We start from the raw sequence: 24,186 nt of genomic DNA on the forward strand, positions 1-24,186 counted from the left end.
AAAAATATTTTCAATGTTATCTCTGTTCTGCATAAAATTATCCCTGCTTTGTCATAAAGCCAAGTCAGGTCTCTCCCAAACTTAGAATTCACTCCTGTAACCCCTGAAACTGAAACAAAGCAAGAAAAAGTGTTTTGTGTTTCTTGTCTTCTCACTTTGTTTTTGTAGCAGCATTTGGTGTTATGTTTTTTTCTTTTATAGATTTCAATATTAAAACACTTATTGAAATAGATAACTACCTCAGCTTTTTTAAGCTTGTATCCTAGGTAAAATCCTCACAGCAGCTTCTCTAGTGGAAAGCAAACTTACTTCTCAAATGCATAGTGTGATGAGATACATAATCTGAGATTTCTGCTTGTGAAGGTGCAGAAAGTAATGTGTTTGACAGTCTGTTGGGGATGGGAGATACCAGAGTGCAAGCAAGTAAATTCTCAATAGTTGAGTTGAATTCATTAAAAACTTGGTTAAGTTTCTGTAACTGGCTCTGTTAACTTGCTTGAGTGAAACTTTTTGTTTACATTAATTTCTTTGTAACCATTTTGACCAAAGGCTGACTTCTTTTTCTTCCTGTATTAATTTAACAGTTTTGCATTAAACAACAGCATATGTAGTCAGCTATGTTGTTTCCCACACGAAGTTGTCAATGCCACAAAACAAAAAAGTGCTTCTCAAGGCAGGTCAGTGAGAGACAGGAGGTGTGAAAACAGGGGCAGAGGTTTGATTTCAAGTTTCTGCCTGCTGTCTCTACAAAAGATAACTGTTCTAGGAGAATGATGTAGACCTTATTTGGCGATTTGGTTTGTAAAGCTGCTTGCTCTGAACCCCACCGGCTGGGTTTAGGTAGGTTGTGTTAAGAGGTCTGTGCTTCAGTGGTTTGGTACCACGAGATGTCACCCTTGCTTCACGGCTCCCTCAGCCGCATCCCCGCCGTGCAGCTCCTCTCCGGCGCTGATCCTCAGGATCTCGAAGCTTGTTTTGTTCAGTGTTTTGCCGGAACGGAATTCATATTTAAAACAAAGTAATTTCCCCCCCACACACACACACTTCTAAATCTGGTAGTTTACTTCAAAAGCACTGGTATTCTATCAGCTTGCATCTATAGGAACTTGCATGAGAATTATCAGGTTTGAGATGGTCTGTTGCCTGCAGGATGTTCTGTTTGCATTAAGGGGCAGAGACCAACTCCCTGATGCCACCATTAGGACCTTGTGCAGGTTTCCTGTTTGCCTGATTTTTAGATCAGGGGCTTAAATCTGTCTTTCCTGTGCCAGCAAGGAGTTACTTGTTGCTTGGCTATTCTGTACCTTTGGCTGAAAAAAAGATGGACTTTCTAGTTGTTTTCTCAAGCAGAGTTCCTGTGAAACTGATAGAGTTGGGGTGGTGGAGAACTTGTGTAAGATTTCCTGAAGAAAGCTTTGTTGGAACAGTACTGGCAAATTAACTCTACTAGAATCATAGAGCTGCTCCCAGAGCTGTGGAGTCGTCTTCTTCTCTGAAGACTTCTAGAACCCACCTGGATACACTCTTGCGTGGCTTGCCCTAGGTGATCCTGTTTTGGCAGGAGGTTTGGACTCAGATGATCTCTAGAGGTCCCTTCCAACCTCTGATCCTACGATGTTACTTTTAACACACTTAGTCTTACACTTCTCTTACGTCCACTAAAAATTCACATGTAACATCCTTTACACAGAAATTATAGGCATCATGTCTTTTGCTGGCAGTAGTGTGCTAATGTTAAGTTCCATTCACTGTTTATGTTAACTCTGTATGTTAGAATTGCCATGCAGCCTGGGCTGTTTATGTAGTGACAGCACAGTGGTGGTCTGGTTTTTGATGGTCTTAATCAGTTGTGAAGTATTGGATTGGGTGACTGTATGAACTATAGCCTGTGTCTGATCACTGACCTGATTTATTTTGGTTTTTTTCCTTGAATATGTAAAAGAAGGATTCGTTTGTGATTTTGTTTTGATTTCTCTTTTTTTACCTCCAAACATTCCTGTGTCATTTTGGGTGTTTGCTGTAGAACAGCTGTGTGAAAGGGCCCCCTCATTCCGTGACAAAGAGCTTAAGGGGATGCTGAACTTTGGTGACCAACATTGGCTGTTGGTGGCCAGTGCTACGGTAGGGCAGAGGCAAAAAGCATGTTGAGCATTGAAAAGGCATTAGGAATCACTGCTAGAACAGTCTCTTTCAATCTGAGAACAAGACAGTACTGGACTATGCTAGAGAAGGTCCATTCTCTGAAAACTTGGTCTGCAGTTTGAGGAGGCAGTTTGAAGAGATCACCAGCTACACATCATAGCTTTTGCTGCTTGGTTATGCTGGTTCAATTGACAGTGGGGCTGTGCTCTGGGTCATCTGCAACACGTTTGCATCAGCTGCTGTATTCCTACAATTGGGAAGTGGAGAACTGGGGCAGTGAAGGAGAGGGATTTTTTTTTTAACAGAACTCTGGGCTGATGGCAGACTGCAGTCTTAAGTGTTCACTGGAAACTTGAAGGAACTGCTCTACCTTATGCTGTACAGGAGACACAATTATATCCTGCTTTCATTATATATTGATGTATTTTTAATTTTAGCATGGGCAAGGAAATAATGAATTGGAAAATTAGTACTTGAAAAATTATATAATAACTGTGTGCATTTCTTGCAAGTAGAAAACTTGTGTGAAGACTGTTCACAGGGGGCCATGCAACTATATAAACTGAACTTTTTAGTGAAGAGAAAGTTAGAAACAGAAAATTTCACTTGGTTCTCTTTCTGAGAAGGGCTATGTCAAAACTTTTGATGCTGCTGTGTGTATATATAATATGTGTATCTATAGTATGGTCCTGTTAACACTTGCCTGTAGGGGAAGTTTAGTTTTTGTATATTTGATTCGGGAATTAATTTTCTTAATTGGTAAGGTAAGTTGAAATCTACTATACTTGGAATGAAATTCTAGCCCATTAATACAAAGCATGATGGTGAGAAAGTGCTGGAAAGGAGTCTTGGCTCATTTATATTGATATTTGGTTACAGTGCTGCAGGTGCTGGGCTGCCCTGGAGCCTGCCCTGGGCCCTCAGAGAGGCTCTGCCAGGGCCCTGGCCCCGGGCACATCCTCCCACTGACTGCTCTGGGAGCACTGCTCTGAGGCACCAGTCCAAGACCTGAGTACTGCACTGGGTTTAATGCAAATCGACTGAAGCAGGACTTTGAATGGCACTGAATTCTATAGGCCAATCAGTTTTGCCTCTCCTGTTTTGATTAAGTAGCCATTTCCAGTTTTCTTGTGCAGTCACTTTACAATGTAGATTTGCTGATTCCATGCACTCTTCAAGGTACTGGGATGTAGTCTGTGCTTTCTGTTCTGTTTTTTTCAAGGGTATTTTTTTCCTCTTAGTATTGCTGCATATTGCTAATCATTCAATGGTTCTGAAAATCTTCTAAATTAAATGTTTGCTCTAGTTAAATGTAGGCTTCAGTATGTATCACATGAAAAATACGATGTCTTGTGGTGACAAGATACAAAAAAATGAAATACAGTATATATTGTGATAGTTAATGTAGATCTCTTTATATGAAAGCCACAATAACTTTTAAGTTAACTGAAATAAATATTGAAAATTAATTAATTTTTCTTCATAGATGAACGTTTTTCTGCCCAGATGACTTACAGTAGTAATAATGGTGGTACTTTCACCTAAATATTTATACTATTGCATTGGTTATACTACATATGTACTGTATATGTAGTACTGGAGTAGAGACAAGTGGTCTGTATTCTAGTGCTATATACACATACCAGGGACCTTTTTGATCTGTATTTCAGTGCTAATTAGAGTTGATTTTGCTTGTTATTAGATGAGACTTTTCTCATCAAATACATAGTATTCCTGGCTTTTATCTTTTTTAAAGGATGAGCATGATCAGAAATTGCCCTTGAGGTAATTTGACTTAGGACAAGCCTTAGTTTTTATAGTAATAAAAAAGATCATTCTGGCTTACCTGAAAACAGATTTTTAAAAAATTTAATACAAATGTTACAAAGTCCTCAGAAAGTATAACCAATTCAAAGCCCAAGTAGAGGATGGCTCAAAAAGAAAGGATGGGGGTGGGGAGAATTTCCTTAGGTTGGTAGTTACCTTGATGGAGGAGATTCTGCGAAGGAACAGCTTGAACTCTTATATTACAAAGCATTTTTTTAAAGAAAGATTGAAGTGGTACAGTGCAACTTGGTGATCTCTACATGAAGTGACTGGTTTATATATGTATACATTTGTGTTTTGAAGAGGTGAAGCTCTTACATAGTTAGACTGCAGTGAAGGGAAATGCATATGCAGCAGAACACTTGGTTGTCAAATTAATGCATGTTTTCCATGGAGTAAACATGCTGTTATGAAACTGAGTATGAATCCTACCATGCTCTCAGTGTTGATTTAGATATATTTGAAAAGAAAGGAACAACCTTTAATTGCCACCTACATAGTACCTCTTTATGTCGAAGATACGATCAAGCTATGAAGATACAGTATAGGCTGTAAGGCAGTCAGCATTTCATAGCTGCCCTCTTCTTTCTTAGTTTTCATTGCAAGCTGAGTATTCAGCACTTCTCAGTAAATAGCTGCTTGCACACCTGAAGGTCACTGAGTAAAACCAAATTAACTTTTAAAAACACTTAAGATGAATTTTCCCCTCCAAAACAGATATGTACTTTTTCTTTAACATTAAGGTTTTGTATGAATAGCGAGGTTTTTAAGACCATAAATAATTGCATTTTATACTGTGAAACATAGGAGGAAAACATTGAAAATCTCATCTTATAATGAAAACCTCTCTTTTCATAATATAAGCCCTAAATAAAATGATTTTGTTATTATCTTCCTTTTCACCAGCCCACTCTGGTGGTGTACCTAAAAGTACATAAAACACATTATAAATATATCATTTGTTGAGTGTTCCACATCTGGCATGCTAACACTTCCATATTCCTAACTTTCTAGCTGAAAAATCTATCTTACAGCAACTCTGTTAGGCATTTGCAATCCTCTGACAGGGCTTCTAAGATGGATCTGTGTTGCTCACAGTACTGTTGTGAGGTAAGCTAAAAGAAACCTTGGTGGTGCTAATGCAGTCAAGCTGTAATAACACATCAGTGTCACAATATTGGATACCCCTTAGTACACCTAGAGATGATAATCAGCTTGCCTCTATCCTGTAAATACCCAGTCACAAAGCACTGCCAGAAGTTCTTGTGCTTGCTGAGTATGAGCAGCATATGAGAGAGGGTGCTGACTGCAGTGATGGGTCCACAGGAAGGGCAGTGGTGAGGCAGCAAAGTGCTGAGCCTCTTATGTTGGCTCCAGCAGGGAAATGCATGTATTGCTTGGTTCACAGAAGTGGCCTCTGAGCTCTTGTACCTCTTGGACCATGTACTGCAGAGGGAAGGTTTGGGACTGCTTTCTCTTGGATGTTGTTGGTGATTTCCTGGTGGATTTTCTCTGGCAACCTTGGTCTGTTGCAGCTTTTCAGTTGAAATACTGGGTCAGTGGTAGGGATGTTTCATGAGATGACTGAACCATTAGAATGCTTCTCTCTGGTCCTCTTATTTCCCTCAGTGCAATGTTTGCTGCCTGTTCCCTCCATGCCACCTTAGTTTTTCCAGTGAATGGTTGCAAAGTAGTTATTAAGAATTTGATGCAGTACATAGTCTTATGAGTGAGTTGTTTTTGATAGAAAGAAATCCCTCCCCTTTCTGTCTGCCAAAAATAGGCCACACTTAATTTTGCTCAACTTTTTGTTTTTAATGCTCTGGCTCTTTTTTATTGGCTTTGACAGATTTAAAAGACTTAATCTCAGAACTGTCTCAAAAAAACAAGCAAAAGTTCAAGCTGACTCAGATAACCGTTACGGATTTCACTGATTAATAGTTCAATAACAATATGCTCATTTAAACATAATTTCAAACAGGCTTCCAATTTCTAAGTGCCTTTATAATAGGAATAATGATGAAAAGGTACTGCTAACTTGTGAATTGAAGGTAAAATTTATGAAACTTGTGACACAAATTGAAATCAAGCTCCTAAAAATGTTTCCCTCCTCTTCTGCTTCAATTATTCTCTTTGTTTTGCATGTCTAATCTAAAATCTCCTGTAGCAGAAAGAGTGGACTGTTCTCCTTGAAGTTGAGGATTCTCCATATCTTTATGATTTTAGCTGATTTTAGGAAAGTGTGTGTATCTGTCTGAAATGCCTAAAATCTACAGAATCATCTTTACTCCAAGCTTTTATTTTGTACACACAGAATCAGAAAAACATTCACCTATGTAAATCTCAGTCAGATTTTGGGACCTGACCACACACTTCAAGCACTGTGTTCTCCTGAAAAGAGGATCTTGATTACATGTTTTCTTAAGTCAGAGCCAGAAAACAGGGAGATGAACACAGTCAAGAGACCTGAATTACAGTTTGCCCAAAGTGATACATCTTAAAAGTATATGTGCTGGCTTGAGATAGCTTCAGTCCATGAATTTGTTTTAAATAAATTAGGGGCATAATGTTAGTGTTTGTTTCTACTGACTAAAATATATTCAATGAAATAAAAATTACTGTGAACATAATCACATGAGTAGATAATTTAGATTCTGCTGTAGTGATAAAAGCTTTCATTAATATGAATGGATATAATTATTCTGGGTTATTCCATGCATAATGCACACATCCCATATTCATTAACTTCACCCTACTAAGTAAAAACCAATTAGTTTTCTGAGTACTCCCAGCAAGAAAGTATGTGTGTTGTTTAGAGGTAAAATTCACAGTGTTAAATTTGTGACAAGAGACTGAAGACAAGAGTTATATAGATAGTGGTTGGAACAGAGTCCTCGGGGGAGTTTCTAGAGATATATATGTAGCTCTTAATTTTATTTCTATGTTTACATACATATGTATGTACACACACACTTATGCATGCTCATGCATATATGGAGTTGAGCTTTCTGAAAAAGGTTTGTTAAAAACAGATTTTATATATGTAGAACACATTCTTTTAAACTATGCTTTATGTATAGTTTTCTATCGTCATAAACATATAGACACCTTTGTGTGTGTATCAGAATTGAGCAATGATTCATATCTGTGGATCTGTGATACTGGGTGTCAATGATGTTCCCCTATTTTTATTCAGAGCCCATTGTACTCTTTCTAGTGCAACAACAACAGTGCTCTTGGGAAAGGACATCACAAGTTATTTTAGTGAACTGTGTATTGCATAAGTATTCCTCTCAGTCACACTTTTCCTGAAATATTTGTTCTACACAAGTGCTCTTTCCATACCTGATTACACAAAGGGTATAATAAATAGCAAAACAAGAGGTATAAAGAAACTTGTACTTAAAAAAGATCAAAGCAAACCAGACCATGAAGTCCTTTGGAAACCTTGGCTAGCTGTCTTGTAAATAAAAGTGCTTCTAAAGCAGAAGGTATTTAACTACTGTATTTATTCAGGCTTTGATTGACAGTTCAGTTATTAACCTCATAAAAACACAGCAACGTAAACTAGTAAGAATGTTTATTCTAGCACTTATATCTGGAGGAAAATGGAAACCAAGGTAGAGTGGCATATTCTTAGTTCCTTTTAAGTGTTTATTTTAGAGCTGTGTAGCATGGAAGAATGATTTTTTGAGTCAGTGAACTGAAACTATTTTGCTTACTGTTCTGGGATTTAAGTATTTTCTAATTCCTTAACAAAACATGTTAGATTTATTGAAAGTGCAAACTCACCACATCTTTATTGAAGGTGCTAGCCCCATGCCTTTATAATGATTCTTCTTTCCCCTTCATGATGTTTTTCAGTTTGTGGAATAAAAATGGAAGCTGGATTGTCTTTTATAACTAGCTTGGTGTGGCTATAGCAAAGCTGTTCATTCTTGTCACTGAAGAAATGTCCAGCATCATGTTAGGTCTAGAAAAACAAGCATGCAATAATCTTTTATATCCTTGCTCATAGGCTTATTAGCTGATATATTGCATCAGATTTTTACCATTTGTTTTTTTCCAGGCTTCATTATAGCTTTTCAAGCCTCTCCTAAAAATTGCATGGCTGTTTTGTCTTCTATGGGAGTGCTAAAATTCTAAAATTCTCTTGTGTGTAATATGTCTGTTTGAAAGCAACTTGTCAAGAATCCTGAGATAGGGTGTGATTTCAGAAATTTAACTCTTAGGTATGTCCTTTAAAGCAAAATTATCTGAAGTTATTTCTTAAAATTTTATATATAAAAATCATATTTCTAAAGGAATTTGCCTGCTGCTCTTGCACTTGGTATTTTAGTAAAAATCATGATAATTCTCTGTTTTCCAGAGTCAGTACTAAGTAAGGGCTTTCATAAATACATATCATTTCTGTATTAAAAAAATTTAAGTTGTTTTTATTTCACATAGTATTTTAAATACTAGTGTACACTGTGGCAAAAATAATACTTTGTGCTGAACTGATAACTATGTTACCAGCTTACTAAAAACAGGTTAATCTCAATTCTGTTTGTTTTAGCAGGAGATATTGTTTACAGTAATTGCAGTAACTAGTGATGGCAAATAAATATAGGATATATATAGGATATCTCTGTTAGAAGATAAAGTTAAAACCATGGTGCAGGAGTGGGAAGTAGCTGTATATAATCATGGAAACTGTAAAAGGATCTTTTGATCCTCTTTCTGTGATTCCCATTCAAAATATGACTGCCAGCAACACTAGATTGGGACAGCAGTGGCTTTGGATTAATTAAAAACCTCTAAGGATGGAGATTTCACAACTGTTCTGGGTAACATGTTCCAGTGCTTCATTTCCCCTTCTGGGTGCAGAGTTTTTTTTCCTGCTGCCAATTTAAAACTCCCAAGGTATGATTTTGACTGTTTATCATTTCTATACCATCTGCAACTACTACAAGAAGTTTAGGTCTCTAATCTGATTTCTTCAAGTGGTTGTAGGTTTTATGTTAGATCTTCCCTAGACCTCTTCTTTGTCAAGCAGAAAAACCTGGCTCCTTCAGCTTCTTCTCATAGAGTATGTTCTGCAGGCCCCATCCATTTGAGCAGCTGCTTTCTGGATCCTCTCCTGTTTCTTCTGGTGTCCTCTGAACCTGACAACCCAAAACTGGATGGAGGATTCCTAGTAGAACCTCATTGTACCAAGTACAGGAGGATAATAATTTCCCTTGACTTGCTGCCACATTAATCCTGTTGAACACAGCCCACTTTCTGGTTTGCCCCAGTTACAGTGAGAATGTGTTGTTGGCTCACAGAGCTTGTCATACACTGTTAACTTCCAGGTTCTTTCCTGTGGGCCTGTTGCTGAGCTAGTTGGCTTTCAGACTCACCTGATGCTCAGAGTTATTCATCCCAGGCAGAAAATTTTGTGTTTCTTCTTATTAAACTGCGTGAGGTTTCTGTGGGCCCAAGCCTTAAGTTTCTTCATGTTTGTTTAGACTGAACGTCTGGTCTTGTCCACAGGTCTGCAGAGGGTGCTTCCTATTTCATCAGCCAAACTGTTGATTAAAAAGTTGAGGGATGTAGGTGCCCCAGAATTAATGTGTGGAGTATTCCACTGTTTCCCAGCCATGAACCAAACACCATTAATAGTCTTTGGGCTTGGTGGTCCAGCCCAAATGCTTTGCTTAGCCAAGCTGTGCTCTCTCAGCTTCCAAATGAGAGAGCTGAGTGAAGCTGAATCTCTTTGATGACCACAGCATTTTCTAGTCCATTTTAGTCTTCTGCCTCAGTTAAAATACAGTTTAACATCTTTCTCTAAGAAGTAAGAAAGAACAGATTCTGAGAATGATTTTTAAAATAACGAGAACTGTATTATCAGTTGTTAAAAAACTGTTTCTCAGGACTTGACAGAACCTTTGATCCTCAGAGCTCAGTGTTCGGTCTGGCTCTGTTTCATATCTTTATCAGTGATCTTCATGAGGGGATTGAGTGGACCTTCAGTAAGTTTGCACTTGACATTAAGTTGGGAGGGTGTGTTGATCTGCCTGAGGGTAGGAAGGCTCTTCAGGGGGACCTGGGCAGGGTGGATCAATGGGCCAAGACCAGTTGTATGAAGTTTAACAAGGCCAAGCATCTGGTGCTATAACTGAGTCACAGCAAGCCCAGTTGACACCATTGGTTTGGGGAAGAGTGGCTGGAAAGCTGCCCAGGGGAAAAGGACCGGGGGGTGTTGATCAGCAGCTGGCTGAATATGAGCCAGCAGTGTGCCCAGGTGGCTAAGAAGGCCAACAGGATCCTGGCCTGCATCAGGAATAGCGTGGCCAGCAGGAGAAGGGAGGTGATCCTGCCCCTGTACTCAGCATTGGTGAGGCTGCACCTCAAGCACTGTGAGTCCCTCACTACAAGGAGGACATTGAGGAGGTGGAGTGAGTTCAGAGAAGGGCAACCAAGGTGGTGAGTGGTCTGGAGAACAAGCCCTGCGGGAAGAGGCTGAGGGAGCTGAGGTTGTGTAGCATGGAGAAAAGGAGTCTGAGAAGGAGACCTCATCACCCTCTATAACTCCCTGAAAGGAGGTTGTGGCAAGGTGGGGGTCAGTTGCTTCTCCCCCGTAACAAGTGATAGAACAAGAGGAAATGGTCTCAGGTTGCACCAGGGAAGGTTTAGATTGGGTATTAGGAGAAAATAGGCTGCCCAGTGAGGTGATTGAATCACTGTTCCTGGATGTGTTTAAAAGACTTGTGGATGTGGTATTTAGAGACATAGATTAGCACTGAGCTCACTAGAGTTAGGTAATGTTTTGACTTGGTGGTTTTCAAGGTCTTTTGGAAACATGAGGAATCTCTGTGTGAGATTCAGCTATTTAAATTCTCATAAGACTCTTTGATTTTTCTGTGCATTTTTAGACAAGGTTTTTTAGGCTGGTTTCTGTGCCAGTTACTTCTTTATGGACTTGAAACTCTTAAACCTGGCAAATTTGTAGTTTTTCAGTAGTGTGTATGTACTTCCCAAACTCCAGTGATGGTGCTTGCCCTGGAATTTGCAGATTACCTCTTTGAACTGACCATCATGAGGTCATTTTAGAATAAATTTATGATTCTTAAGCAAGTGAAATCTGCAGTGCTGTTTTGGTCTTTATGAAGGTGTAAGTTACCTGTTCTGCCTTTCAGAAATGCACTGCAGACTTCAATTTGTTTAAAAAGAAGTGAAATACAAGCAGCTTTTTCAGGATGATCACTGAGTGTCTGGAACTTTTGGAAGGGAGTTCTAGAATTTTTTTTCATATCCAGTGTGCATTTTGGAATCTGCTGTGTACATTCTGATGACACCAAGAGCAAGATTTGAAAATTTCTGGTTGCTAATCTTTACATAATTCTTGTCAGCAACAGGTCAGCACCAGTTCACCTCTGTGTTTGAGAAAGAGTTGGAATTTCCATGTGAATCAGCATGTCACAGGAGCACACAGTAGTGTGGGTCCTGCTGGTACTTTAAATTTTTTTTTATTTTTTTTTATAAACAAGCTTGCTCTGCTGTTGTTTTCATAAACCGATCAAGTTGCATCTCAAAAAGAATTCGCTTTTCTCCACTATTTTTGCATAAGGAATCACTGAATTCCACCTTCCCGAGCAAAACTTCTCAAGATTCTTGCAGCTTGGGTCATTACAAAGTTAACTTGCAATGTATATTTATTCATGGCTGTTTAATACTCATTAGTTCTGATGCCAGTATTGTAGTTTATTTAACTTATTATTTTCTCTTGTGATGCTTCCCTTGCCATTTGTGGTGTTGTGGTTCCCTTGAGGCATTTCTGGATGCCAGTCATATAAATGTGTTAATTTGGTAGACAAAGCAATCTGGGTTCTTTCAATCTCCTTTGAGAAAACTTGCTTTCTCTTCCCTTGGACATATGAGCAGCTTGTTTTAAATATCTCTTAGGTGGAAATTTGCTGTGGTTTATTCCTGTTTACATCCTAGGTGATTGTTGGAGGGTGGCATTAGTACTACCTTGTCCATGCTGACTGTTTCAGGGTTCTTGTGATACAGAATCATGTTGTCCTTTGTCCTCATGATGAGGGAACTGAAGTACCAACTACTGTGCTTGAATCCTTTTGCTGTTTCCAGATGCTCATAAGATGTAACATTTTTTAATTAGTCTTTGTATATGCAGTCTTTTAATCTATTAATTTTATGTCCTAATATTCCTAAAGAGATCTAGTTTTGGTTCATAGTGTTTTAAACTTGTCTCTCTACAGACAATACCTCATAACTTTTGTTTCATTGATATTTTTCATTGGCATCATTCATCCCTCCTGACTCTTTTACTGGGGTTTTCAGTAAACCTAATAATAATAATAATAATGGAGCCAACAATAGATTAGGTTCACCAATAACTAACTTGAAACATATTCTGTTTGTGTCTCTTTGAAGTTGTGTTCCTTCTAATTTATCTATTTAATCTAATAGTGTACCCTACTACTGTCACTTACAGAGATTACACGAGAGTTTAATCTGTTAAACCAAAACTGTAGTTTCATCATGGACCCGATATAGATGTTACCTCAGACTGCATTTCAGGATGTTATCTGCTTCCTGCTGATTTCTGTGTCTCACAGGAACCCCTTGGGGTTTTTTATCTATGAAGGAAGCTTATGAGAACTGGATCTCTGCTCTAAGATGAAGCTGCCATGTTTTTTACTTTGAAACAGTCTGAGTAAAAACATTGCAGATTTGAAACATTTCCTTTATTGAGATTCAGGAGATCTGTGTGACTGTAACTGTTTTATTTCCTTTGCCTAGGAATATTTTTACTGTTCTTGGATAAGATTAGCTCGTTTGTAACAGTTTTGCACATTCCACTTATTCCCTTATCTGTAACTGGTTTCTTTTTCAAGTTTATTTTTCCCCCAAGTTTCTATATCTTCTTGATTCTAGAATAAAGGTCTTTAGCTTTCTAAATAATTCTCTCTACCAGCATTTTTGAATAATTTAAAATGCTACATTTTGCTTCTCTTGTTCTAAAATACTATGCTGTTTTGCTATGTTCTAAAAACCAAGATGAGGAATTACCATTTGAGTTGAATGTGGCAAATTTCTTGAGTTTTACTTCCCTTTCAGTTAGGACAATTTCTGTTTTCCTTTATTACTCTTAATTGCCGTGTCAAGAAATGCAGGTGATTAATTTAATTTTTAATACCTATCTGAATTAGCTTTGGTCTTTACTATAACCTTAGTATAAAACAACATGTCACACATCTTTTTTTCCTTAGTCTGTTTGTGTAGTTGAAGAAAATGTTTTCCATTTATTTTAAGTTCATACTTCTGATGTGTACCTTTGTTAACAGAGAACTGGTATTCATATGTTTTGAAACAAGATGTAACTACTTAAGAAGTTGTGAGGGCCAGGGAAAGAATGTGAATGTCAAAATAGGCAATTAAGTCCTAGTCTAATTAAGTTAGTCCAATTAAGCAGCACTGTGGGGTTTTTTCATAGTTTAATGAAGGCAAAAGAAACAAATGTGTAAAACATAGGTTGTCTTTATAAATCTGTATTTTGAACGACAGTTTTGCCAAATTCAGTCCTGTTTTTAAATTACTTCAGCAATAATTGTCCTTGTAGTTTAAGGAGTAAATTGCATTCTGTTTCTACATTACTGGTCTTTAACATAAAGGATCTTTTGACGTATTATGCTTAATGATTCCAGTGTAGGGGTTGGTACGTGAAGAGTAGACTTTGTAGGACACCATTAAAAGAGGACTTAGATATTTTCATGAAAGCTTCATTCTTGCTCTTGATCTCTCTAAATATGTCTGTCTATATTGGTTCTTTCACATCCAGTTTTATTTTTCCTTCTTAAAAATAATATTCTTATTTTTTCTCCTGTCACAGATCTGACCATGAATTTGTCAGCTAACCTGAGAGATTAGCAATATTTAGGTTGAGAAAAAGAGCAGCAGAGACCCTTGCTGCCCTCACCTATGCTATACTCAAATATGAATATTTACTGGAAATGTTCTTTAACATTTGAGTTACTCATAGCAACATACAAGGTTATAAAGCCTTCAGTTCTGAAAAATAAATGTAAGAACAGAAGCAAGTAATCTTTGACACATGTTGCAGTAAAATGATACAGATGCCCCAGTGTCACAGCAGAATTTTAATCTTATGTCTCTGAAGTGTGCAGCACAGCTCTAAAAAGAACACTGCAATATCTGCAGTTTTATTCACAAATGTATTTTTTAAACACAGTTAAATAATTCACACTCACCATGCCTAAAGATGAAATATTTATTTAAAAAGACAGTAATTATATAAACATTGATACTAACCCTTGCATTATTGAGTTGCTACTCATAAAAACATAATGTATAATGACCAGAGTTGTCACAGTTTTCATCAGCACCTATGAATTTGATTTTAGAAGTCTGGTGATTCTGAATATCTTTACAAGCAAAGCACGTGAAATTTAATCTTCTAAGTACATGATGTTTAGCTTACTTTAAGACAGGTTCTACTGTTAAAGTCATATAGCAAAGAGCCAGTGCTAAATGGATGGAAGAAGTGCTGACAATCAAGAATATAAAGGCTTCTGGTTTAGAGTATTTCAGAGAAAAGAAAAACTGTTTTTGCGTTTTCCTAAAACATAATCACCTCTATAAACTATATTCTTGTTCATACTTAAGATAGACTTTTCTTTAAAGTTTTGTAGAGTTACAGTCTGCTTTCAGTTATGTCTTTTTCTTTGTTTAAACAATTGATACTGCCACACCTCACTATTGATTTTTTGTAACTTAGCTGTGATTCTCTCTTATTTACCCAGACCTTAGTGCTAGGAATTAAATAATCTCCTTTGTAGCATTACATTGCCTTCAGATTAACTTCTTGCTGATTTGTATGAACTCTGTGTTCTCTGAAATACCTTTACTGCTGTCATCACAACCTTCTTTTTCCTCTTAGACTCTGGAGCATACAAAAGTGGAAAAGAGTTTGTTTGACTCGAGGACTTGCAGAGAACAGTTAGGGGATTCTGTATGGTGTGGGACAAAATATACCTCTGTGTGACTGATTTTTGTTAATGGAACATCTTATCAAGGGGGTAAACCACAATGAAAACAGGAAAGAAACTCATGTATATTTCCTTTCTACATAATCATTCTTCATCAGTTGTCTGAAAACTGCTGAAAGTCTCCAGTTGTCAAAATGGAACCTGCAGTGGATGGGTTGTACTCTTTTAGTAATTTAGTAATCTGTCTTTTCTGCAGAATTGCTTGCATATGACAAAGCACTGTTAAACTGCAGAGTGGCTGAGTCATAAATATTGCATCTTCCTGTTTATGTATCACAATATTCTGTGTGTAGAGAGTTTTACAAATTATTTTTAAAAGCAATTTTAGGAGCCTACAAGTGCTTTTTTAAGTTTCTCTCTCAACTTTTTGACATTAAGCATAACTTTAACTGTACAGTTTAATGACATTTTACACTGGGGAAAGGGATTTTATTGTAAGCATCATCAGCCCACTGGTAAGTTTTCATTATATTATTTCCTATTTCAGTAAATAACCTCCCACTAGTCCATTGTTCAGGTGTCAGTAAACCCATCTGAAATTCGAGACTGGGAAATTGTGCTATTTTGGGTTACTAACAGAAAAAAGAATGTACTATTACAGAGCTTGTGGTTGAACATACTGTCAAAGATGAGCTCTGAAGCAATATCAAAATAATTTCAGCTAGACATATGGAAAAATACTTGTGTCTAAAGCTCTTCCCAGTTACTTCTCTCATAAACGTGTTTTAGGGTGAATAGATGTAAAATCCTGTGTTCTGCAAAGTGTTTGGTTTAAGAATTTAATTATAGTGGCTATATTGCCAAAAATCTGTGTTTGAACTCTGTCAGTGACTAATGGAAAGATAGTTATCTGTATTTTTAATTTAAAATATTGCTCCCTTGTAAAGTATGTTTTAAAAAAGGAGGAAAATGTTTGTTGCATGAGAACTGCTAGCAGTGACTTTTGGATTGTTTTAGTAAATCCTTAGTTGATGTATTCCTTTATGGGTATGACAGGGATTTATGTTCTTTTAAAAATATGCATAGTTTAGCCTAACTCACACTGGTGTATGTATGCACATGCATGAATCAGTTTATATGAATATTATAGAATCATAGAATTGGCTGGGTTGGAAGGGACCTCAGAGATCATCAAATCCAACCCTTGAACCACCGTTGTGGTTGCTAGACCATGGCACTGAGTGCCACATCCAGTCTCTTTTTAAATATCTCCAGGGACAGAGAATCCACTACTTCCCTGGGCAGCCCATTCCAATGCTTGATCACCCTCTCCAGAAAGAAATTCTTTCTAATATCCAACCTAAACTTCCCCTGGCACAACTTAAGACCGTGCCCTCTTGTCTTGTTGAAAGTCATTTGGCAAAAGAGACCAACCCCCACCAGGCTACACCCTCCTTTCAGGGAGTTGTAGAGAGTGATGAGGTCTCCCCTGAGCCTCCTCTTCTTCAGGCTGAACAGCCCCAGCACCCTCAGCCTCTCCTCATAGGATCTGTGCTCGAGTCCCTTCACCAGCCTAGTTGCCCTCCTTTGGACCTGCTCCAGGACCTCGATATCCTTCCTGTACTGAGGGGCCCAGAACTGGACACAGTACTCAAGGTGTGGCCTCACCAGGGCTGAGTACAGGGGCAGAATCACTTCCTTGGACCTGCTGGCCACGCTGTTCCTAAGTGTCAAATCTTGGTCTTGGCATTAATTTTTCAAAACAGTATAATTTTTGCTGAAATTAAAAGGAAATACATTTCTTAATGTCATGAATTTTGTTCAAAAACAGAACCATTACATTTCTTTGTTATTCCAGTCTCAGTTACTGTACACAAATGCTTGTGCATGCCTATTAACATGTACACATTTCCAGGAGCAACAAGCATGGTCAGTAATCAAAAATGAAACCCCTGAATACCTCTATTTTACTCTGTATAGCTGTTTTGCTTTCTGTTAATTCTCCAGTTCCACATCTCCCAGCTTTGACATCCCCAGGTGGTAGATTCCCACTGAAATCAGTGCTCTGTGTTTTTAGAGAACTTCTTTTCATTTTGTGGCACTTCTGCTAAAATTCTTTCTTGTTTCCTTTCTGAACTGGAGGCCCTATAGAAACATCCCTCAACAGCCAGTTTGCTCAGATGGTTGTGTGTTTTATTTGGTTTGGGTTTTTTTGCTGTGCCTTTGAACATCTTTTCTGCAGATACTTCTGGTTAATGGTTTAGATTAGACTGCCCTCTCCCCTAGTGTAACCTGTGTAGCAGTAAACCAGGTGGAGGTTATGTAAGTTACCCATTTCAATAATTACTGTTTTCTTTCCCTGACAAAAAGATTCATGAAACCACACTAATTACAAATAATTCTAAGGCTTTGGGAGAGTATTTAGAACCTTTACTTAATATTGATTCAAACTTGGTTACTGAATTTTTAATACATTAAAAATGGGCCTGTTGGAAAATACTTCTGTGAAATTATACTTACACCTGATCCTTTCTTAAGCCTCTAACCAGCGGCTGTGTGTGATCCATAGGCAACAACCCAACTCTGCCTTTGCTTGATGCATTCATTGGCATAAGAGGGGGAGGCATCACAACACTTTTTGTTTGATTTTTAGTGTTTTTCTAAATGGAGTTTTAAAATGTTTTACATATGAAAACTCAATAAGGTGGGATTTTGACTTGATACATTTATTTATGTATGAGAACCTTGTGTTCTATCCTGTCTCTTCCTTCTGCATCTTTATAATGCATCTATGGAAAATTTTAAGTTGTTTTGAAGAGTCTGTTATATGTGTTGGAAAAGTTAAGTTTTGAAGCTTACTATGGGATGTATTTGGAGCACTTCATGTCAGGCATGTCATGTCATGCTTTCAGGTTGTGTGATAAGACATTAAGTGCGTGTTTTCTGATTAAATGGCCTGTGATTATCAGTGTTGATGGTTTTATACCATCCTCATTAGTATTTCAGTTTATATTGATTCACAGTTTAAATACTACTGTTTAAATTTTTTAATCTAAGTATTTTTCTTGCAGTAATAGCAGCTATTGGAGAATCTTTGCTCATGCTTTTAGTTACAGAAATTAAATGTGCTGTTCTTATGTGCCTACAGAAAGCTTCCTGTATCTCTTTGTTTGAATATTTGTTTGCCTCTAGTGATTTTCTTTTTTTCTGTGTTTACTCTGTGGCTGAGGCATGTTATGTTAGCTAAGTGCTAGAAGAAGGTGTGCTGATGCTTGCCATGTGCTGATACACTCTTCCATGATTTCTTTGTATGCTTATTTTTACACATGTTCGATCTTGCTGTCTCATCATGTTGTTTTTCTAGACCTGGATCTCTCTGCTAGTTGAAAGCTTTGCACTGGAGTCATGCTAAAGTACTTGTTTATTTTGTTTGATCATGTGGCAAGCAAACTCTGCAGTTGGCTTTTCTCTAAATGATTGGCCTTTTGTTTATTTTTAAAGGAAGTCTGGTTTATCTGTATAGCCTATATATCTAAATAAGACCTTTCCACTCTAACATTTAAGTGGCTCTTGCATAGACAATGCTAAATGGTTTCCTATAAACCGTGAAGCCACCATCCTTTATCTGATCAGAAGGCTATAAAATAAACAAATACAGAATATTTCTACTTTCCTTTTTTTTTTTTTTTTTTTTTTTTTTTTTTTTTTTTTTTTTTTTTTCTTTTTTCTTTTTTCTTTTTTCCAGCTTGGATGGATTTGCTTATTGTGGCTTGAACTACGCTTGCCTTGTGAATTCTGGCTAGCAATAAGTTGGATAGGTATCAGTGCTTTGCTCTGTTTTGAATGTGGTTGCTACATCTATACAAGCAAAAGCGTGTCCTGGAAATTGCCACCACTGCCTTGTGGTAGAAGCAGTGCTGTGTGCAGTGGGCTAATGGAAGGTCAGATGCTTCTGACACTGTGTGTTACAGAACTGTGTCTTACTATCCCGAGATGCTTTTCAGTGCATCTGTTTATACATGTATGTTAAATATATTTTATTAGCTGTTTTGTTCATGAGTCATACTGAAGGGGGTGTAGTCCTCTCTTGTTCAAAAAGAATGTTGTTAAAATGGCACCAGAATTTGAGCTGCATGATCTTTTTAGTATGATTGAGGATCCACTGGATCAATTGGATCCATAGGGATCTTTAATCCAAGTGGATTAAGATCCATTTTTCAAAAAAATGCCTGACCAGTTTGGCTGACAAAGTGCTAGTATGCACACATACAGTTTCTTAACGTGTGTAAACTACACAGAATAATAACATTCTGCCTTGTATGGAAGGAGTTCCTCATGTGTGCATGGTTCTTTTGGCTCTGACTTCACTGTGGGAGGTTGGGCTAAATGATCTTTTGAGGTCCCTTTCAACCTCTAACTTTCTGATTCTGTGGCATCAGAAATCTAATAAGTAAACTGGTATTTTGATTGCACCTAATTGCTGCAGAATGCTAATTTTAACTCTTCTTCATTTCTTTCTGCAGAATGACAGGAAGGGAGTTTTTCTCTCGGTTTCCAAGTCTTTATCCTTTCCTTCTCAAGCAGCTGGAGGTTGTAACCAGTACTCTAAACAGGTAAGATGGTATCTCATAAAGCTTTGAAATATAAATTGCGTTCATCAGTGGTTCTTGAAACAATGTAGTTCTTCTGTTCTCTTTTGCTAAGAACTTGGATACATTGCAGGAAGTCTGAGGAGAATGCTTAACTACTGCAAAGTAGTTGATAATTGCAGTGTTCCTCGGAACAGATGTTAAAGAACATATATTTTTCAGGGAAAGACAGAAACTGGGTGTTTGATTATGTCTCATGTTTAACAATGAGACTTCCTGACATGTTTAAGTGAGGCAGGGTCATAGGCCTCATGTAAACCTAAACGAAGACTTTCCAGCCTGTGACACACTGACTCTGGGGAAGGAAGGTACTTGATCTCTTTCTTAGGACTCCACAAATGTTGGCCAAGAGCCTCAATTTGTTCACTGCAGATGGTATGGTTTGGAATGACACTGATGCTGTTACCCTCAGGTTCATGAACTTTAAAGTAGATCAGTGCTGGCTTTGTGTTTTCTTAAAATGCTATGGTGAATTGCTGTGGCATTTCAGCAGCTGATTTACAGGCAAGGTTCAGCTGTCTGATTAATGGGCCTGAGGTGGATACTTTGGAGCAGGAGTTTCACCAGTTGTTACATATTTTCTAGTCTCTGCTTCTGAGAAAAGAGAGCATACATATTCCATACAGCAGTCTGCTTTACCTGACATTTTGAAAGGTGACACTGAAAAATTTTGGGATGTCTTTAAACTGAAAAAGATAGAACGTTGCTGCCTGAAATGCTGGTTTTGCATGATTCTTAGTGTAGATTAAGGCTTGAATCGTAATATTAATCACTATCTAAATCAGGAAGTGTTGATTTTTACTTGGATTTCTCATTGTTTTTACAGTATGAGTAGTAGCCACTTGTCAATGACAAGCACCATGCTTTAATAACGTCTGCTGTTTACTAAATAAATACACATTTCCTGCCAAACTGGAAAATAGACTTCTTTTTTTGAAGAACATCTTCCTGTAACTCCACTTTCTCAGTTCCTGGACAAACATTATCTGTACTGGCTTTTAATATTACTTGAGAGTGAAGGCTCACCTGTGTGAGGAATAAAGGAGGCTTGGGATGATGTAGGAAAGTGAGGATAGCACAGTCCTAAGTGCCCTTACATAGGTAAGGCCTTACATAGCCCTGTGGTGCTGTAGCAGAACTGGATACCATGTTTAATCCCTGCAGGATTTGTGCTTCCTTGCAGTGATCATCCTTGCATACCTCCTTGAACTAGAAATTTAGAGGGTTATTGTGTGTGGAAGAGCATCAAGACTAGCGTGAAGAAGGATGCTGTTTTCACCAAATCTTATCACTTTTTTCTTTAGTGAAGCTGAAGAATTGAAAATCCATCCAAGTTTGTTCCTTTTGCTTTTAATCCTTGGAAGGCTGTATCCCTCTCCAATGGATGGCACTTACTCAGCACTCAGCATGGCACCATTTGTCCCATTTATTATAAGGTAAGATGATTTTTGTCATGGCTTTTCATGTGATGAGAGTTCTTTCTTGAACTTTTGCATTTTAATTTTTTTTTTTTAATAAAATACTTTTTAAAGCTTCTCTTCAGCTTTAGTTCTTAAACTAAAAACTTCTGTTCATTAGTTGAACTTCCCTATGTTATTAATGCTTGTTTTGGGGGATTGGAATCAATTTCAGGTCATGCAAGCCATTGTGTGACTTGTTTGTAAATCTTCATCTGCAAATACTGTACAGTGTGATAACTGCTACAGGGAGGGTAGATGAAAACAGATGAGCTTGACTGATACTGGCAATGCAAGATTTTCTGATGGGTTTTTTGATCCTGCATAATGATTGTTCAAAACACATACATGTAATGACTACAGTGTATATATTTGTATATGTATACGTATATATATATATAAAAATATATCTTTCCATATCCATCCTTATCTAACAACACATGCAGTTAATGCTATATAAATATATGGATATATCCTATATGTAACATATTTCTAAGATGACTTCTCAGATTTTTATATAGTGGTTACATCAAATATACAGCAGATATTTTTGTTTTCTTTATGCCACTGCTGTGGGATGGGGAGTCTGATAAAGGGGAACAGGGTTGTGGTGGGTGAGGAGAATCAGTGCATAATCAGTATTTGAGATACAGTCTTTTTATCTGTTGTGAACTCATCAGAGAAGTAGGGTGAAAAAGTTCTGTACTTAATCTTGCTCCTTAAGTACTGAAGCAAGATAAAGTTGTTATCCTACGATCTTCCTGTTTTTATTTTAAATGACTGTTTATGTTAGAAAATAGTAATAGCTCTACTTATTCTTCTTCCCAGCAGGTGTGATGTATCTCTTGCTTCTTAAGTTTTTTTTGCCCAAATTTTCAAGAATAATAGCCTACCACTTCTTCTTGAAGGAAAAAGCCTGTAGCAAGAGTTTTTAAACTCACTATATATAACTATTAAAAATGTTTGATTTAATGTCATAATTGAAACTGAAATGATTTTGGAGGAAACATTTACAGCTGTGTTTTGCTACATCATTGATTACCTCTGTACTTATTATTTTTTAATACAGTGTTTCAGCATAGTTTTTGATGTCAGCAGTAGGTTAACTTTTGATAAGTTTAGGTTACAGCTTTTTTTCATTTTGTCTCAAAAATAGCACTTCACACTTAATTAGCTTATTCTCTTAAGGTTATTTCAATCTGTTCTTAAGATGTGGGGAGAAAAACCCAATAAAATCTTTGAAAGAAGAACCTGAAGCACTTGAGACCTGTATCACTGAATGTACCTTCTTTTAGTGTCCTAAACAGGAGAAGTGTTGCACACAAAGATGGTATTTTCTGTGTTTCCCTTTTGTTGAACTTGGCAGTAAGTGCTGTAGGTAATAGGAAGAAGCCTGGAATGAAATTCTTATCCACTCCAGACTGAAAACCCTTAGTACAGACATGCATTTTCTGATGGGTTACTTAGCAAAGCACTGTTATTTCTTAAGGTTGCCAGGGGACAATACCAAGGGTTCTGCTGGAGGGAAATATATGTACTAAAGCTATAGCTCAGTGGGGTGTTACTGGCTCTATTTCTGTGCACCACTTCTACACCCTTGTTCTGTAAATACTGAGATTGTTTGCAGTTCACTCTTGGCTGCATTAGTTGCAATACATAGGGGTGGTTTACCTGGGTGAGATAAGTAAGTTGCTATTTTCTGTTCTGTTTCCCCTATTTTCCATTTCTACCGAAGCAGATGAAGTAAAGTAAAATTCCTTCCTGTTTATTTGGTTGAAGGTGATATTGAAGATTGCTGTGAAGTAACTAATTAGAAAGGATCGTAGAGAAGGCCTGGTGCCAAAGGCCCTATGCATCTAGGCATTGAATTGTCTGCATTCCTTTGAATTGCTCAGTGTAGGATCCTGTTATGTAACATCTATGAATACCTATAATTACATGGTAGCCTAATGCATTCATCATATTAATTGCCATATTTTTACTATGAGATTTTAAAATTTCTTTTGCTATATCACTGTCAAGGGAAAGATACTGCTTATGCAAAAGGGGGAGTGGAAGTGACTATAACCCGTAAATGATCTCCAGACTCTTCAGAGCTCTACCCACAGCAAAGTGACATTAATTTGTTGCTCCAAGAGGATGAACAGAACACTTTCTGTGTTTGCAAGCATATTATCAGTTCTGAACAAAAACAGGTTTAACAAAAGAATTTGATTTGGGCTTTTGAAGAGTTTCATTTCAGCCTGAGTGGAATTTTCCATCTAGTGGGAGTAGAGCTGTGATTGCTCAGACAGTGCTGAGATGAATTGCACAATATGAGTAGGATTAAATTCTACAAGGACAAATCTCAATCCCATGCACATACTTGTTACTCCCTGTTGAACCAGAGCACTTGATTACCTATCTTCAGTTCTATTAAAAGTTACTTTTTCCCCTTTCCCCTTGCAGATGTTTTATTTGGAAGGGAGCACTTTGATTCACAACTTACTACCTCAGTTTTGTTTTTTTTTTCCAGAGCTAGATAGGTCTGCTTTAATGGTTACTTTCTAAGATGAAAGAATGTACAGAATGTTTTTGATTAACCAAGGAGGTAATTGGGAGGTAATGTTTTAAGTATGAAACAAAAACATAACCTCCCTTTTGCCTCCCTCTTTCAAAGACCTGTAATCTCTTCAGACTGATCTAAATTTGAGTTACCTTCTGTCCTCTCGTACCATGGCATTGACAGAGTGTTTGATTAGTGTTAACTGTTCTGGGCTGAATGCACTGAAGGAGTAAAACAGGTATTACTGTATTGAATTGGATACTTTTCACCAATTGAAGTCTAGCCCTATTAGGAGTACAGCATTTTAATCTTTAAAGTTTTGTTGGTGGTGTTTTTTTTCAAATTAATATGTTAAATATAAAGTTTTTCAAAACTCTTTGGGTGTGTGTGCTTTGTCTTCCACTTGATATTTTTTAATTCTTAGTGAAATTTCCTCTTTAAGACTTTGTCAGATTGATAGATTTCAAAGTGGTGTTTCTTCTGGGTATATTATGTTGCAAATCATTAAAGAAACTCACTTTGAGAACAATTTAAATAGATTTCATCTTTCCATGAAATCAACACAGTTA

At 37.3% G+C, this 24,186-nt stretch overlaps 1 protein-coding gene across 1 annotated transcript in view; it reads left to right on the forward strand.

The window, feature by feature from the left end:
- The window catches only part of THADA (THADA armadillo repeat containing), a 160,043-nt gene that overhangs the window by 36,281 nt on the left and 99,576 nt on the right, over positions 1 to 24,186 (forward strand). The window contains exons 27-28 of the mRNA XM_030448466.1: positions 19,490 to 19,579; positions 20,920 to 21,051. Coding sequence (XP_030304326.1) covers positions 19,490 to 19,579; positions 20,920 to 21,051 — 222 coding nt within the window. The remainder of the gene's footprint in view (positions 1 to 19,489; positions 19,580 to 20,919; positions 21,052 to 24,186) is intronic.

The sequence above is a fragment of the Calypte anna genome, chromosome 3 (assembly GCF_003957555.1).
Source record: "Calypte anna isolate BGI_N300 chromosome 3, bCalAnn1_v1.p, whole genome shotgun sequence".
Taxonomy (NCBI): Eukaryota; Metazoa; Chordata; class Aves; order Apodiformes; family Trochilidae; genus Calypte; species Calypte anna.